General features: G+C 35.1%; 1 protein-coding gene across 7 annotated transcripts in view; it reads left to right on the top strand.

Moving 5' to 3' along the window:
* The window catches only part of Nav3 (neuron navigator 3), a 747,532-nt gene that overhangs the window by 531,565 nt on the left and 198,980 nt on the right, over positions 1-16,987 (top strand). For 6 of the 7 annotated variants that reach the window (XM_031349800.1, XM_031349801.1, XM_031349807.1 and 3 more), the window contains 3 exons: positions 123-195; positions 3,012-3,195; positions 15,924-15,992. In XM_031349800.1, the coding sequence (XP_031205660.1) occupies positions 123-195; positions 3,012-3,195; positions 15,924-15,992 (326 nt within the window). The remainder of the gene's footprint in view (positions 1-122; positions 196-3,011; positions 3,196-15,923; positions 15,993-16,987) is intronic. The other variant, XM_031349802.1, reaches the window with a different exon arrangement.

Below are 16,987 nucleotides of genomic sequence, written 5' to 3'. Positions count from 1 at the left end.
GAATGTAAAGTATTACTTCTTCTCCCCTCCCCTTGTTTAGTTGTTTCATTGTTTCAGTAAGCTCAAATGCTTACTGAAGAGTCATCCTCTAAATGGGTTTCTTACTGCTTTTCATATTACAGATTGAAAATGTTGATGTCTGCCTTAGTTTTCTGGCCGCCCGAGGAGTAAACGTCCAAGGTCTGTCTGCTGAAGGTAAGAAACTAGACTGTTGTCACAAGTGGCTTGAGTGTTTTCTGAAAGTTTTCGTGTTAGAAACAGAGTGTTGCAGATCCCTTTAGTTAATGACAGAAATTTATAAATGCATAAAGCAAACATGATGAATTGTAGTATGTGCTTTGATTGTTTCCATTTTCTAAAATTGCTTATGTCAATGTATAGGTTGGAGAAGAATCAAAATAGCACTTATGTATTATTGCTAATATGAGACTTTTTGTTTTGTTTTGTTTTGTTTGAGACGGTTTCTCGGTGTAGCCCTGGCTATCTTGAAACTTACTCTGTAGACCAGGCTAGCCTTGAACTCAGAAATCTGCCTGCTTCTGCCTCCCAAGTGCTGGGATTAAAGGCGTGCACCACCACCACCTGGCTTAATATGGAGACTTTTAGCTTCTTAAATAGATGAATAGCTGATCATGTCAGTCCTGGTAATACATGGATATAAATGGAGGTAAACAGTACAACTCATGTACAAATATTTTGCCAATAATGCTTCTATGATATGACCAAGCTAATGACAGTCAAATATGTGTAGGTATTCATAAGTGGCACAGTGAGTTAGTATATGCTTAGACGGACAGTATTAGTAAGTACTATTTGTAAATATTTTGAGGTCATTACAGTTTAGATTGACATTTAAATTTAGTGAAAATTAAGGTACAACACATTACAATATAACAACATGAAAAAGAGTTTGACATGATTCCAGACTTCTTTCTGGGTTCAGAGACTTTCTTCCACATATAAATGTGACATTTTCAAAACTCTGCCTCAAGTAATTAAAATGAAACAATGTTTCTATTCTTGTGTCCTCCCAGTCATCAAATTGCTACATATTTCTTTCCTGTATCTGCCTATTTATTAATTCTAACACTAATATACTTAATAAATGTGTGTATTATATTTATTGATTGATTCATTATATTTATTAATAAATCAAATTAAAATTAATTATATTAATTATCATAGTTATTAATGTGTAAGTAGTTTTTGTCTAAATGGAGTGTTAGTGAAGTAGGTAGTCCTAAGTAAGAAGTGATTTTAAAGTATTAGTAAGAAATAGTTACAAAATGTCCAAAACTGCAAAAATTTGAAATAGTAAATCCTTTGAGACCTGCAGTGTGACAATAATTATGAAGCTAATATCTTTAATTTCTTATGGACTTTTTTCAATATGATAGACAGTTTTCTCCATATTTTATTTTTTCCATTATGCTTTTATATTACATGAACCAAACACTATGATGAATAATTCAGTTACATTTTCAGTGGCTAACAGGCTGAGATTAAAATCTAACCACTGGTCCTATTACGTACAATGGAATTTCAATAAAATTCATCCCTGACTAGATTTTGCTATATAAGTAGCCAAAAGCAAGCAAGAAGTGTTTCCATTGTCCATTTCATATCTCTTGCGTATCACACACCAATTTTAATATAAATCTACTGATTTTGGATTATTTTCTAAAAATATATGCATTGGTCAAGAAATACATTCTAAATTAGGCATATGTATAATAAGACTGGAATGGAAAAACCTTTTGAAAGAGATCACTTAAGTATACAGGAAGAAAAAAACAAAGTTTTCTCATGGTGGCCTCATTGATCAAAATGATTCTCATACTTTATGGAGATTATAAGGAATGTCTAAGGTAGAGAAAAGGACCAATTCTAGGGACACTTGATGGATTGAACTAAAGCAAGTAGTCAGGGTTAGCTAATAAGTCATCAATGAGCAAAACCCACAGATCTTGTTAGTGTACCTAAACTCTAGAAGGGGACATATAGCACTTCAGCGGAGCCTATTGACTGATGAACAGCAAGTTTTGTTTAAGTTCTAACCTTATACATAGAGCTTCATTTTAGGCTTAACTTACATCACTTTTCCTAGTAATAGGGTTATAACTTCAGAAGCAAAAGACACTGGGCCATAGGGACATGGTGGAGGTGTTGTGAGAAGATTTTGAAAGGGAGAGTGAATGTAGGTTATGTTCAAAGTACCTGGTATAATTGTATAAAAATTTCAAGCTTATATGTATATATGTTAAAAATTAACTGTCGTAGCTGAATTTGGGCATCTAGTTTTTGTTCCATGGCACTGGAAAATCTCATACAGGAGCCCTGTATGTTTCAATTGGTATTTATGAAATAAGTGCTTTACAGTTATGTAAGCTAATCAATACTCTCTAGTAGCATATAACATGAACCATAAGGAACACTAATGTACACAAAATATGCATTTCATGTAAAGATTGATATGCTTTCGAGACCTGTGCATATTTTAAATATATACATCCAAATATGTGACCAGGTTTGCTCGTGGTGATTTGGAAAGGATGTTGATTTTTGTAAACCCAGTTTGATCTTATGAGATATACCCATAACACCATTATTTGTACTTCAAGATGATAGATATCTAAGTCGTATCATTCCTACCTCACCAAGTCTATGTGGGCAATAGCTATGTACACTGGGGAGGGAAGCAGTGTGCAAAATCAATGGTTACCGCAAGGCAGTGAGCACATCCTCTTCCAAGAGGAAGGAAAACCACAACCCACAGAGCGTTTTTGTTCAGCAGTATTTCTTCCCCTGCTCCCTGCTCCCCTTCTCTCGGTGTTATCTCAAGCCACTTTGTAACATTGGCAGAGCTGATAAATTCAGATTCAACTGAAACCGTGAATATTTTCACCTTCATAGATCTGGTGTACGAGGATTACCTTTAGACTTTTATTCATACAGGAAAAACTCAACTTAAATATATTTGACCGTGTTTTACATTTTTCCATTTGATACAGAAATAAGGAATGGAAACCTAAAAGCCATCCTAGGGCTCTTTTTCAGCTTGTCTCGCTACAAGCAACAACAGCATCATCAACAGCAGTATTACCAGTCCTTGGTGGAGCTTCAGCAGCGAGTGACTCATAGTGTTCCTCAATCGGAAGCCAGCCAGGCCAAAACCCAGCAAGATATGCAGTCCAGGTAAAGAAGGAAGCAGGGGATATATTTAAAATGAGTTTGTTCAGACAAGGTTTGGCTTTCTAAATGATTGTGAGTTCATAATTATGCTTATGTGCTTTTAGTTTCTTATGACCAGATATATGATTGTGGATGTAAGACTGAAAAACTATTCTCCTTGAATCTGACAAGAAAGACCTATCATATTCTTAGGGCACAAAATTTTGCTTATTTTCTAATGGTGACTTTTATATATCTAATCCCATAAGGTGTCCTTGGTAGAGGCAATGCTGAATCATTTCTTCCTCCAGCCAATTAGTTTAGTACATACAACGTGCCTTTTGAATCCTGGCGTCCTGAGGCCTAGTTATCTTTTATTGATAATTTGAATTAATTAAATCCATCAAAAGTCAAAGGATATCATTTGCAGTATCTTTGACTATTTGAGAACCTATCGATTTTAAAGATTGTGTATTGTGTTCATATATTTGTACGTATGAATGTGCATACATTTATACAGCTTGAATTTTGGTCTGTGTAGGTACAGTCTATGTGGTTAGTAGCACTGGCTAGGATATGATTCTGAAAAAAAGCCTAGTAGGAGACACAGGAAAAACCCTCTTGACAGGAGAGCCTTAGTCAAAATTTACAAACTGTTCAACTGGCTGAAATTTACATCAAGATTATATGGGACAGGGCTGGAAACACAACTCAGATGTTTATATGTAGCTGAATGTAACAGGTTCACTTCCAGCACCCTTGCCAGGCAGCTCAAACCTGCTCAGTTCCAGCGATCCAAAGGCCTTTGGCCTTTACTCACACCTGCATGCACGGGATACACATAAAATCACACAGACATGCACATATACACACAAAAATAAACAAAGCTTAAATTTGATGGTAATAAAATGATCAACTAGGGTGATGTTTTTCACTTAAGGTTATCAGATCGTGGACTTTACTCACACCTCTAATATATACATGTAGCATGTGGTCAGTGTTTAATTGGCTACCCTAGTACTATAGGTTACCTCATTTGAAACATCAGAAAATGATCAACAGATATGATTTAAGCTGACAATTTTCATGGCAACTGATAGATAAATTTATTCCTGAAGTAAGATAGGATGTGTGGATCAAGTTGTTCTGGTGCCTAAATGAGAATAATATTTTCTTAAAGATGGAAAATGTTAAAATGTACTTTATGTTTAAAATATAAGTATATCAAACATATATAAGTATTTAATTTGCTTCTTTCATTGAAATCATGCTTAAAATCTAATAGTACTTAAATAATCTTGATTGGGAACATTCAGTGTTTGAAAGAAAACAATTTACAATTTCAAAACACGTTTCCAAAACTCTTCCCTACATACTGTTACTTGTTCGACTTCAGAAATGTCAGCCAGCTTTGCTATGGAACCACTGCCTACTTTATGCTTTTAGTCCCATGTATGCATGTAAATTCTATCTTCTTTATCAGATGATATGCTTAGCAATTGATTTGTAAATGACAAAAAGCTTAATTTTTACAAAATGCCACATATTTCATCATTCATGAAATGATGGGGATAGTTTTCCTATTCTGTACTCAGTAATATGGATACTCTTCTGATTGTGAAGCACATCTTGGTTTTTTTTTTGTGTGTGTGTGTGTGATGTCTAGGGAAATTGCACCAGAATGAAAGGGAAAACAAACAAAACCAAATAGAATAAGACATGATAATGAAAGTTCCTGTATTTTCTTAAGTGTAAAGAAAAAAACAGGAAACCTCATTTATTATTATTTGTGTTTACACGGGTGGCACAGGGACCTGCGTTCTTCCAACTGACAACAGAGATAGCCCCTACAGATAGATTTAAGTGATTTGAATGGGAAGGAGAAAAGAATAGTAGCAGAAGTGTAATATAAATACCGTGATTTTGTCTAAATCATACTGACTCTGAAAGAGACAAAGTCCCATTTGTCCTATTTTCCCTCACTCTATTCTTAAGTCTGCTTACGAACAGTTAAAATGGCTCTTTCTACATAAATTAACCCAAACAACATCATCCCTTATAGACATGTTCTGGTGCTGAAAAGTCCTTTTAGAGATTTACTGGGAGAGCCCTGTGACTCCAATCATTTTTACAGCTAGCACTCGACAGTCCTTCATAACATCCTTGTGTTTCAGTCTCCTTGCTTGCTAGAGAAAATAAAATGTAGTGTCAGACGATTGTGTATGAAGTCATATATATAAGTATATAGAACTGATTTTGCCTGGCACGTGCTCCTTCCATGGTATGAATCTTGCAAATGGTCCTCAGAATTGGAGGCTTAGTTCACATTACCAAGTCACTCTTGCTCAAGCTAAAGCTTCTCTGTAGTGTAGCTTGGCTATGATACTTTGGCTCTTTAAATATTACAGATTTCCCATCCCCACATAACCTTGATCTTCCCATTACTTTTCCTTCGTCCAAATTCTAATCACCTTTCAACTTATTGATTTATTTGTCTACATTCATTGTTTATTATCTCTAATGCCACATTTAGAAAGTAAATACAACAAAATAGTTTTCTATTTTTGTTACTAACATTATACTTAGTGGATTCTTTATAACAAAGTTTTAATGAACTATAATAAATCTGCATTATTCCTCTCTCCAAATTAGGTAGGAAAACATTATTGTTTAACTTGTAAAAGCACCGAGAGATAATTATCAGGGGTTCTTCATAATACACGAGGCTTTGAAAGTTGATGTCAGAGAAGTTGAGAGAAGAAAAGTCATTGACAACACGTGGAGAAGTGTGAGTCAGAAGGAAGTGGAGAGAGAATGGTTGATGACAAGGTCCAGATGGGTCAGCGTAACAATTTCCAATGTTGTATAGCTCACAGGATAACTGATTGGCAACAACTGATTGAATATTTCAAAATAGCTAGTAGAGAGGATTTTGCATGTTCATAACACACAAAAATGATTTATGTCTAATGTGGTAAACATGCCATGCATCCTAATATAATCATTATGAAATGTTTGCAAGTGCTGAAACCTCATACTGTATCCCACATATGTACAAATTTCTTTGTATCTAATTTAAATTGCAAATTAAGGGGAAGCATTAAAACAGATCCATAGTTACCATTTTGACATTTAAAATTAAAATTGTGTAAATTCATCAATTTGGTATAATATGTTAATTAAAATATGTGTTTTGAGTTACTTTCAGAACTAGTCTCAATGTAGCACTTAGAATAATCCGAGACTATCCAGATGCAGGAAAGCTTCGTTTTGACTGCAGTAGATCTTGCATCCTGCCTTCTTTACCTAGTCTCGATAAATTATAGGTTAATCTTCTTTTCTTATGATGTTTATGATAATCAGTACTACTGGTATTGCTGCCTATGCCTATAGTCCCGTTTCTGATTCTGGATATGATTTCTGCAGTCAAAATAAAAGGAATTCCAAGATTGTTACCATCTGGAGCATTGTAAAACCAAATAGCATGAATGAAGTTCCTTTGCTTTGTAATGTCACTGACAGCTGAAGGCTATTCATGAGTATCACTGCTTTCCTCTGTGTTATGTTTTGCTTAGAAGAGCCAAACAAGATAACAGATCTAGTAGTATTTAGAAAGGACACAGCTAATTTACAATTAATAGCACAGTGTATTTATTCGGTTTTAATTAGAGTCTAGTAAATATATTGATAGCATGACTAACAGAAAAATAATGAAAATACCACCCTTGGGGCTGGATAGATAGCTCTGCAGTAAAGAGCAGTATTTACTCTTCCAGGGGACCTACATAAATTTCCCAGAACATGAATACAACCAGCAATAGCAAGTTAATGAATGGTTAGATTTCTGGAGAATATCTTGTAAGATACAGTAATCAAGAAGATAATAAAATATGCTAATCTAGTTGATATGAGCTGTTAAGATGATAGCATACAGAAAAGATAATCTGTTTACTAAAAAGTTAAAAAAAGATTTTTTTCATAAAAATGTTTTTTTTTCACGTAATTTCTGTTCAGATGATCAAATGACTTCCAACCCTATTATTATATTATTATGGGCATTCAGCAACTAACACAATAAATCATATGGAGAAATAAATTGTGCCTTATTGAACTAATGTGTAAAAGCAGTGGAAGTGAAGTAGATAATTTGTAGAGACTAAGAAGTTAATATGGACGGGGATGACAGATGTAGTAAAGATGTAATCATCCTAAGTCTTTTAAGTAGAAAAAACTACTATTTTAGAACATGGAGGATTATCCCCCAGTGGTCAACTGATATTCTTAACTTTATTTTTGGAGTGCAAATAACAAAGCCATCAACTTCCCATGGTGGATGAAGCTGCTCCTGCAGAACACACAGGTTGATAGACAGAACCAGTGGATGAGTACTCTGAGTTCTCCATGACCCTAGGCACACATATTGCTCTGAGTATCCTCTTCCATGAGGATATTTGCCTCTCAGAGCTTCTCTTCCAGGAATTATTATTTCCTTCAGAGAGATGTACTCCAAAACTGGGATGCTTTTCAGCTTTTTGTCCTGGGGTTATAAATCATGAAATGAATATAAGGAACTTTAATTTAGGATGACAGGGAAGCTTTGGTAATTTAAGCCCTTGGGAACCTGGCTTCAATTAGTTACTTTATTCAGCTCTCTGTTGTGGTCTATAGTGTGTTCTTTCTTAAGTCCAGGACTTAAATCTTTAAGAAAAGGGAAACAAGGAGGAAAATTTATGAATCTTAAGAAAACAAAAATCGTGATCTTTTCATCCCTAGGCATACACTAGTCACACATAAATGAAAAGAAAAATTTCTCTTATGCACTGGGAAACCAAGAAGATTGATGGTGTTAGTATTAAAAACAACCTGTCTATGTGTGTATGTGTACATACACTCACATCTCTGCACATGCACAGATGTTCATGTAAATATCTATAATGCATGTAAATATCTATAATCTATAATGTTTTATTATATCTATAATTATACCTAAAGATATAATAAAATATATCTATTTTGTTTGTGTTTATATATTGATTCTATTTTTTAAAGACTAGATAACCACCGGCCCTTTTGTTGCTTTGAAGATATGTTTCTGTGGTTTTGGTTTTAATGAGTGTGCCCATATGAGTGTCAGATTGACCTGGTGGTTGCCAGTGGGGTGACATGAATAAGAGCTTAGGATCCTCAAAGACTCATGTTCTCACTTCCGAAGTTAGTTCAGGTAGTACAAGAGAGTATATGAACAGATTTATATGTAATGAACAACAGGAAGTTTTAATGCCGTATTTATATAACCATTTTCCAAGTATAAGAACTTTTGTTTCAATTATACTTTATTTTTGTTCTCAAATCATAAACACATAGGTTTGATCATCTTACTTGCATTGATATATTTTGTAAGTTTGTTACATGGTAAGCACTTTCCTCATGAACAATTATCTCCTAAATTGTAACTTACGGGCTTAAAATGGAAAATGCAACTGGCTCCAAAACTATAATAATCCTACCTGTGTGACTGTTGCCCAATGCTTCCATCATTAACCGATATGGAAAATCAAACTGTGCTCAGAGGCCTAATGGGCATGTATAGAACCTAGTCTAGAGGGACAAAGGTTTAGCAACTGAAGCAATCTCAGCCATGAGGATTTAGTCATCCATGTCTCTACAAAGTCCGATTTCAGTCTTTTCTTCATTCTCTCCTCCCCATAGTTCACTATTATCTTGTCCATTGTATGTCTCCAAACCCTCTTTGATTAACCTCTTTGTATTATAAGTTGTAGTTTACACTAGCCTTCTCTTCCTCTAAGGTTAAGATCATATCATGAGAAATGTTTTGAAACCCAGTTATGATTTAATAACATCAACTCACATGGGCTGATAATCATATATACTTCACAATACTTTGAAAATAGCCTGAGGATAAAAACTCAGAACATAGTTTATGAAAATTGATGTATACTTTAGAGATGTGAACATAAACAATTATTTTATGTTTGATAATAAGGGATAATTTACATGAACAAATAGATTAATGGATAGTTTATAAACATACTCTGTACTGAACTACTGTGTCTTTTCAGTCTCTAGAAATATTAATCATATTTTCACTTCCTGGGTAGTCTTTGTTAAAGTTGGTTTAATTTTTGAATTAGAAAAGTAGCTTAGTCCATTTCTAGAGTTTAATTTACTTTTAAGGTGGTTGTATTTCAGCAAGCTTTTGTAATTAAGCTCTTAGTGTATGAGATATAATTTTACTGTGCTCCAAAAATATATAGATGAAAAATAGCTACAGAACGATAGAGGATTTTTTAAAAGCTCTGTATGGGGGAGAACATTGTGGAAATGTAATGTATGATGACAATATGGGAAATACGAGCCTAGTTTCTGAGTGTCCTATATCTTGAAGTTTAATATTCCAAAATAGCAAAGACTTGAAGCTGCAGTAATATCCTAACCCAGGGATCTTTCTCTTTAGTTACTGGTTTAAGATCTCACAAAATTGGGCCATGCAGGTGGCCTCATTAACTGCCTGCATAAGTTTCAGGAAGGCTAAAGTTATAATGAGTGTTCATGCCATATTCTGCTAGTAGGGTAAGTTATCACTGTAACCTGTCTTAAATACCACGAGGATGTTATTTCAGCCACCCAGCTACTAAATAGGAACATGTGTGGTAGAACCTGAGTTTCTGATTCACTCATGGCTTAGTGAATTCTTAGCAAATTTTAAGCATGTTTCCATAGAATTTCAGCACATATACTGAAGTGCAAATATAATAGCAAAATGTCTTATTTGGTTTTTAAAACAATATATATTGCTTGAAGATACAAAAGATGTAATTGTTGAAGCTGTTCTCTCTTTCTGCAAATTTAGTCAATTATCGTTTTATGAGTTTGCAAAGGACTTGCATAGGAGGGACCTTTCATAATAAAGGAAGAATCTTGATTTTAAAATAATCTCTAAATTTCTATTTTATTTTATTTTATTAACTTTATTTCCACCAGCCAGAGTACTACCCACCTCCTTCCTCCCCTCCCATTCCCACACACAAATTGTTCCCCCATTACCCTCTCCCCTTCTCCTCAGAGAAGGGAGGCAACCCTCTTGAGTACCACCCTGCCCTGGGATATCAAATTGCAGCAGGACTAAGTGCATTCTTTCCCACTGAGGTGAAAGAGATAGGGGAAGGAGATCCAATAGTCAGACACAGCCCCAACTCCAATTGCTAGTGGACCCACATGAAGACCAAGATTTACATCTGCTACAAATGTGTAGGAGGCCTACATCCAGCCCATTCATGCTCTTTTATTACTAGTTTCTGTGAGTCCCAATGGGCCCAAGTTAGTTAACTCTTTAGGTCCTTTTGTGCTTGTGACTCAATTATATTGAGCTCCATACATACATATGACATGTTTGGTATAATACACTCATGCTCTTCATATTTCTCTATAGCTCCCTCTTCATTTTCCTCCCAATCTCATATGCTCTTAAAACAATAAACAAAAACAAAAAGCAAAGCAAAGCAAAGCAAAACAAACAAACAAATACAAAAAAAAAAAAAAAAAAACTAGTGAGTCCATTTAGTACTGCCCTTAAGTTCAAGGGTGTAAATGATCTGATGAATCAAATACCTTTTCAGAAGCCACATCCCTGAGAAGAGCTTGTCCTCCTTCACTAGCACCATCAATTGCCAATAGCTTTTCAGCTAGGGCTAGGACTTCTCTCATGGGAAGGAGTATCAACTGAGTGTTATAGTTTGAAATTGGTCCAGGGTATGATGATAGTTAAGGTTGAGAAAATAGAGCAAACATCAGTTTATGGTTGATGGGAATTCTACATCTAGTAAGCTGAGACTTATTTCTGAAACTTGACATTTTGAGCCATGGAGAAATGAACTCTGGGAGTCATAAACATTAGAGAATAAGGAATCAAACGAGGAATTTACTTAGGGAACGAGTAGGAAACAAAGAGAATAACAAAAATAAACATAGAACTTGGAGGTTCCAAATATTAATAAATAAGGAAATCTAATGGAGAGATTATTCTTGTGATCATAAAAAGAAAAAGAGCTATAAGAATATGTTCTGGTGAGGTGTGGGGGAAGGGGATGCCTTGGCAGGCCCATGCTGAGGCATCCCTTCCCCCTGAGGGACCAGACACAGGCAGGTATAGTATAGAATAGAGTTTATTTAGGGCATGAGGAGTGGAGTTAAGAAGGTAGCAGAGGCAGAGAAAGGCAGAGAGAAGGAGAGAGTAGAGAAGTAGGGGCTGGCCATGACCATGTGGAGAGAGGGGAGAAGGGAATGGGGAGAGAGGGGGGCAAAGGGGTAAGAGGCAAGGTGGAGAAGCAGGAGTAAGAGAGAGAGGAGGGGGCAAGCACCCTCTTTTATAGGGCTAGGTAGGCCTGGCCTTTTCCAGGTAACCATGGGGAGGAACATACATGGCTGCTGCCAGGTATCTGTGGGGGTAGAGTTTATACAGAATGCTAACAATTCTTATAGTCATTCCTCACTAGAACAGATTTTTTTCTACCTATGATAAACAAATTGCTTTTTCAAGAAATGCCTTATCCTCTGAAGTATTTTATCCTAGCCCTTTCAACTATTTGCGAATTTTAGAACATGAACTCTTTATAAACATATGAAACTTGTTGAAATATACTATTTTGTAAATGTGTTTTATTTTATTAAATATCTCTATGTTTTCATTTAATGTACATAGCATAAAATAAAACTGTTGAAATTATGACACCATTGGATTATACATAGACTTAAGTGTTACTTTGGAAGTTGTAGTTCTTAGGACACCTTGAATCGGTGCCTGCTGATTCATTGTAGGTGAAGGCCCTTCAGGGGTTCACAGTATTGACTTCAAGATTTAATAAGAGTGAATAATATCCTGTAACATTGGAAGGGGGTCACTTTAGGGACCAAGAACCATTTGCAGCCTCAGACATTGAACAGAAAGGACTACACATGTGAACTCTTGAGTAAGAATACTATAATATCCAAAGTGACTAGAATAAAACAAGGGATGTGGTTTGGGAAGATAATGAAGTATCAGGGGGCAGGCTCATATTTGAGAAATAATGTTATGTTTTATAGGATTTAACAGAATTTTAGATCCTCCTGGAATTCTTCAATGTGAATATGAATTCCATTACATGTGGGTTTCAGTTATTATATGATGTATTTGTCCTAGACACTCATTCTAAAGAATGTGTAATTAAGTTCTCATAAAAATTTTGTGTACATAAAGCTATCAAGGTCATTAACAGATGGGGTAATGGGCAGAGAGAATAGGTGAATTAAGAGCCAGCCAGAGTGGCCTACCTCCAGCATCTGAGTTATGAACAATGTACTAGCTCTTTACTCTTGAGCTTTTAGTTTATGCACTGACAGTAAACATTTCACAAATCCCTCTTTGCTCACCTACCTTTTTATTTATGTGTTTCTCTATATAAGCTTGAAATAAATGTAATTTCCATTATATATCAAGTTATACATTTTCTGATAAAATCATAAATTAATGTGCATTGCTTTAGGGAATATATTTCTGTAAGTAAAGTGCCACTTATTGCCATTTAATCCATCCTAACTTTAATAAATTAAACCTTGTTGGTGTTGAATCGATACATGGCCACTATGCACCTTTTTCTAAATAATCCATACATTGTTTTAGTCAATAAATGGACATAATCTTATTATAATGAGAGGACTGTAGCACTAAATCAATTATCCCAATAGCTATGTGTATTTTTTCCCTTTAAAATCTTATGAATGGAAAGTTTATATCTTATTTATTCATTACTAAGAAGTAAATTTTTCTCAAAGCATTTATTCAGTTCATAAGAGTGTGATTAAAATGAGCATGTAATCCACTGTGGAAGTAAGTTTCCCTCTACTGAGAGAATAATGAGGGCTCTGTTGTAATGCAAGTTCAGATTCAAGATGCATGTGTTAGGACTTGAGATTGTATGTTTCTTATAAGTCCCAGGTGATGCCAATGTGATTGATCACTTGTGTATTATAAAAACACTGAGGGAAGTAGTCAGATTAATAAACATGAGGATTGAAAGAGAACATAAGGGCAGGTTGGTTGTAGTCTAACAGCATGGCTACATACTGACGCATCTTCAGGGATTTAGTGGGAAAGGGAGGCCATTTATGAGCACACAGAGTAAATAATGATACTATGAATAAGAGTAAATAAATAGAAAAAACATATTGGAACTTTGGAGGTGAATGCAGACAAATTGTGAGTTCGTTGTGGTGGGTGAACTTGAAGATGATGAACTTGGGCAAGTCTTTCATATACCTGATATAAATGTTGCTATACAATGAAGTTCATGCAGGAAATTTAGATGAACTCTTAATCAGAAGTGAAGAGATGACATTGTTTGAGGAAGCAGGCCATATTCTGTGTTGAGAAGATCATGCCTTTAAGAGTTAAGGAAAAACTATGGAATGAAAATAAGAGAAACTGGAAAGAGTGTTAGTATGTGGGTCAGGTAGCCGTGACAGGAAAAGATGTGACAAATAGAGAGCATGAGATAGCAAGACATTAGAAAGTCCTGCAATGAACAAAACCCCAGTGTTGTCTACAATAATGGCCTCACACATCTCAGTAACTTATAAGACCAATCTTTAGGACCCTGACAGTAGAAGCTCATGGCTGAGAGGCTAGCCTGAGCTACATACCATGTTCCAGGTCTGCATGAACTAGGTAGAGTGACCATGACTCAGAAAACTAAACAGAACAAAAGAGGAGAGGTACATATAATTGTTTAGCAAAGGCAAGAGATAAATGGAAGATGCCAAGTATCAAGGAATTGAATGAAGTAATTAGAGGTATTTTTTACAAAAATGGTCAGCATGTAAAATATATTTTCACAGTCAATCAGAAATACAGCCATGAAGCCAAACAGACTTTGGCAAAATTACTTAATATTTCTGGATCTTGCTGTTGCATTTTCATAATTGAATGGCAGAATCCTGTTATTTCTTTAAACATTATTCATCGAAATGATGAGCTAGCTTTTAGTTACTGGAAAGCCCACTGTTTTGTTGTCATGTTCACTGGTCTTGTCTATGTTCAGTGCAGGAAGTATAAGGGCAAGTCCCCAAACTGTAGGTAGTCCTCTTCCTGGGAGATGGTAATTGAAGCAGATTTTTTTTTTACATTTATTCTACGATTTTGTTGACACCCTAGTAGCTTAGCACTTGTCCCTGTTCATGATATAGTTAAAATACAGATTGTTTTGTACATAAATAGCAATGTATAAAGCAATGGATGTACAAATGGATACGTTCTATCACCATGAAAATGCTTTCCAGATGAGAATGTGTTCCCTTTAGTCCAGACTGCAGTAAGGCCATGCACATTCACAATACAGGTGGGTGCAGACAGAGAATAAAACACACTACCAGAAGAAATGTTTCTCTTGTCTAAATACTCTCTGCTTAGCAAAAAAGCAAGGTGATCAGTTGTAATAATGTTCCAATGACCCTTCATGCTGATACCAGCAATTCTATGCTATTCCAAGGTCCTTGCAACTGCTAAAGACTACTGTCCATGTACTCTGTGTGTGGTTATGTAGAGGTACAATAATTCCCTTGGGAAGTGATCCGCATGAAGGCATCTACCCTTAACTACGATAGGTGTACCAACAGGCAGTTGGATCTGTAGAGTCTAATTCTTTTTTTCTAAACACTCTTCAACTTTTAGCAACATAGACATCAATTTAAGGTACAAATTTGTGTTTTGCAGATCAAGTGTTACTCCACAAACTTGGTTTAAATAATCATGCCTTATATTTCTTTGATTTAAAAAGTATTTGATTTAAAAAAACTGGTTGTGGGACTAGTGGGGTGTATCAGTGTATACAGGCACTAGTATACAGTTGGGAAGACCTCCTAAGTTCAAATCCCAGGCTTACAAGGTGAAAAGAAAAAGCCAATACCATAATTATCCTCTGATATCACATGTGTTCTATGGCATAAATAAACCTGCGTAATGCTTACACGCATGCATACACACAAATACACACACACATGCATCTACAACCCCTACACACACATATACACATACTAAAATAGTTAAATATAATTTTAAAAATGTTTAGCAATTATCAGAAACTTTAAGGTCTTTCTTTTTTGTCAGAAATTAATTCTATTTAATATTAAACTTTTATACACAGCTTTCTTTCAATAAACATATTATATTGTAACCTTCTTGTAAAAATTATGTGCTCTTGGGTATTAGCAATAACATATGGGTCATCAACTCAGGCTTTAATGAATTACTTTTTTCAAAACATTTGCTTTAAAGGAGCAAATTAGAGATTTCATCTCACCATCTCTTCCTTTTACTATTCTGGAAAAAGGAATTTTAGGCTGTAAATGAAACTTTAGAGTTTTTTTTTTAATGTTTTTAATAGTCAAAGGTTAAGGTTCTATAAGATTAAAATAACATTATTAAGTATTGATAATATCTACTATTTCTCAGCATAGCATTAAAGTCAGCAGAGAGACGTTTTGCCATGAGAGCTGTGCTGCATTCATGGAGCATTCATAAGTGAAGCTCATGGTGTATGTGTTGCATTACCATAATTTTCCGATTAATTTGTTCTTCACATATGTTTCTGTATGTTCCAATTGCATTTCATTGACTCATAACTTTGTTGTAAGTTTGTACTTTCTTTCCATGTTCAAAGAATTCCTTTAATTCAATTTCTCTGTTTCTCCTCATACAGTCTGACAGCCAGATATGCAGCTCAGTCTAAACACAGTGGGATTGCAACCAGTCAGAAAAAGCCTACTAGGTCAGTCCATGTCTCTAATCTATTGCTTGTTAGTGATGTTCACGCGAATGCCACTGATGCTCTGTCCAATCACTCTAAGATTTCGAAAACATGACATATTTTTTAAGAGTCCTAAGTTTAGAGCACTCAGTGCTGCCAAGTAGATTTCCAGATGCCAATTGGGGTGAGTGTATTAGATGGTTAAGTGGGTTTAGAGGTCTGGCTTTGATTGAGATTTAGTAGGACACAGTGATATGGCGGGCAAAGACTGTGTCCCAGGCTTAGAGCAAGTGAGGAACAAGGACCTCGCAAGACCCCTGATCTTTTTCAAGATCTCAGAATCTGAAAGAATCACAACAGAATTTTTAACTATTTTGAAAATGGCATGTATGGAGAAATTAGGATAGGATGATAGTCTATCTATAATAACCTAAATTTCTGCTTTTATAACATATGTATTTAAAGATAAGTATATATTTGTGCCTTATTTTTTTTTTACAAATGATATATAAAATACTGGAAGAGTATTTTTGTTGTTCATGTTATTGATAAAAAAGTATAATGGTAGTTCAAACCAGTTGGGTGGAACCAACACAAGAGGTTACCCACTCCTATGTGCTGCTGTGTATGTTTGCACTCCATGAGGAGCTATGTAGTGGCAGAATGTTAGCCATTGCTTTAGCATGAATCAGGCTGCCCAATGCTCCCTCATAAGGGCTTTTGATAGCTTGATTCCATGAGTGTCTCCCTGGTCCGTTTTTGTTTGTTTGTTTATATATATATATATATATATATATATGAATTTCCACAATAGTAAAAACTTATTCTAGAGAGAAAATGTTTAAGATTATGTAATAAAAATAACAATAAATGGCATAAATTATTCTACTTGAGGACAGTGACATGCTGTGAACAATGAGCACCTTTATGGCTCCTGTGCATATAGGGGATATAAGACATATTCTATGTCCTTTGTTCTAAAAGCTTTTCTCTGTATGATTCTCTCTCTCTCTCTC

The sequence above is a fragment of the Mastomys coucha genome, unplaced genomic scaffold (assembly GCF_008632895.1).
Source record: "Mastomys coucha isolate ucsf_1 unplaced genomic scaffold, UCSF_Mcou_1 pScaffold4, whole genome shotgun sequence".
NCBI lineage: Eukaryota > Metazoa > Chordata > Mammalia > Rodentia > Muridae > Mastomys > Mastomys coucha.
The sequence above is the reverse complement of the archived record's forward strand: the minus strand, read 5'-3'. Positions and strand labels throughout refer to the sequence as shown.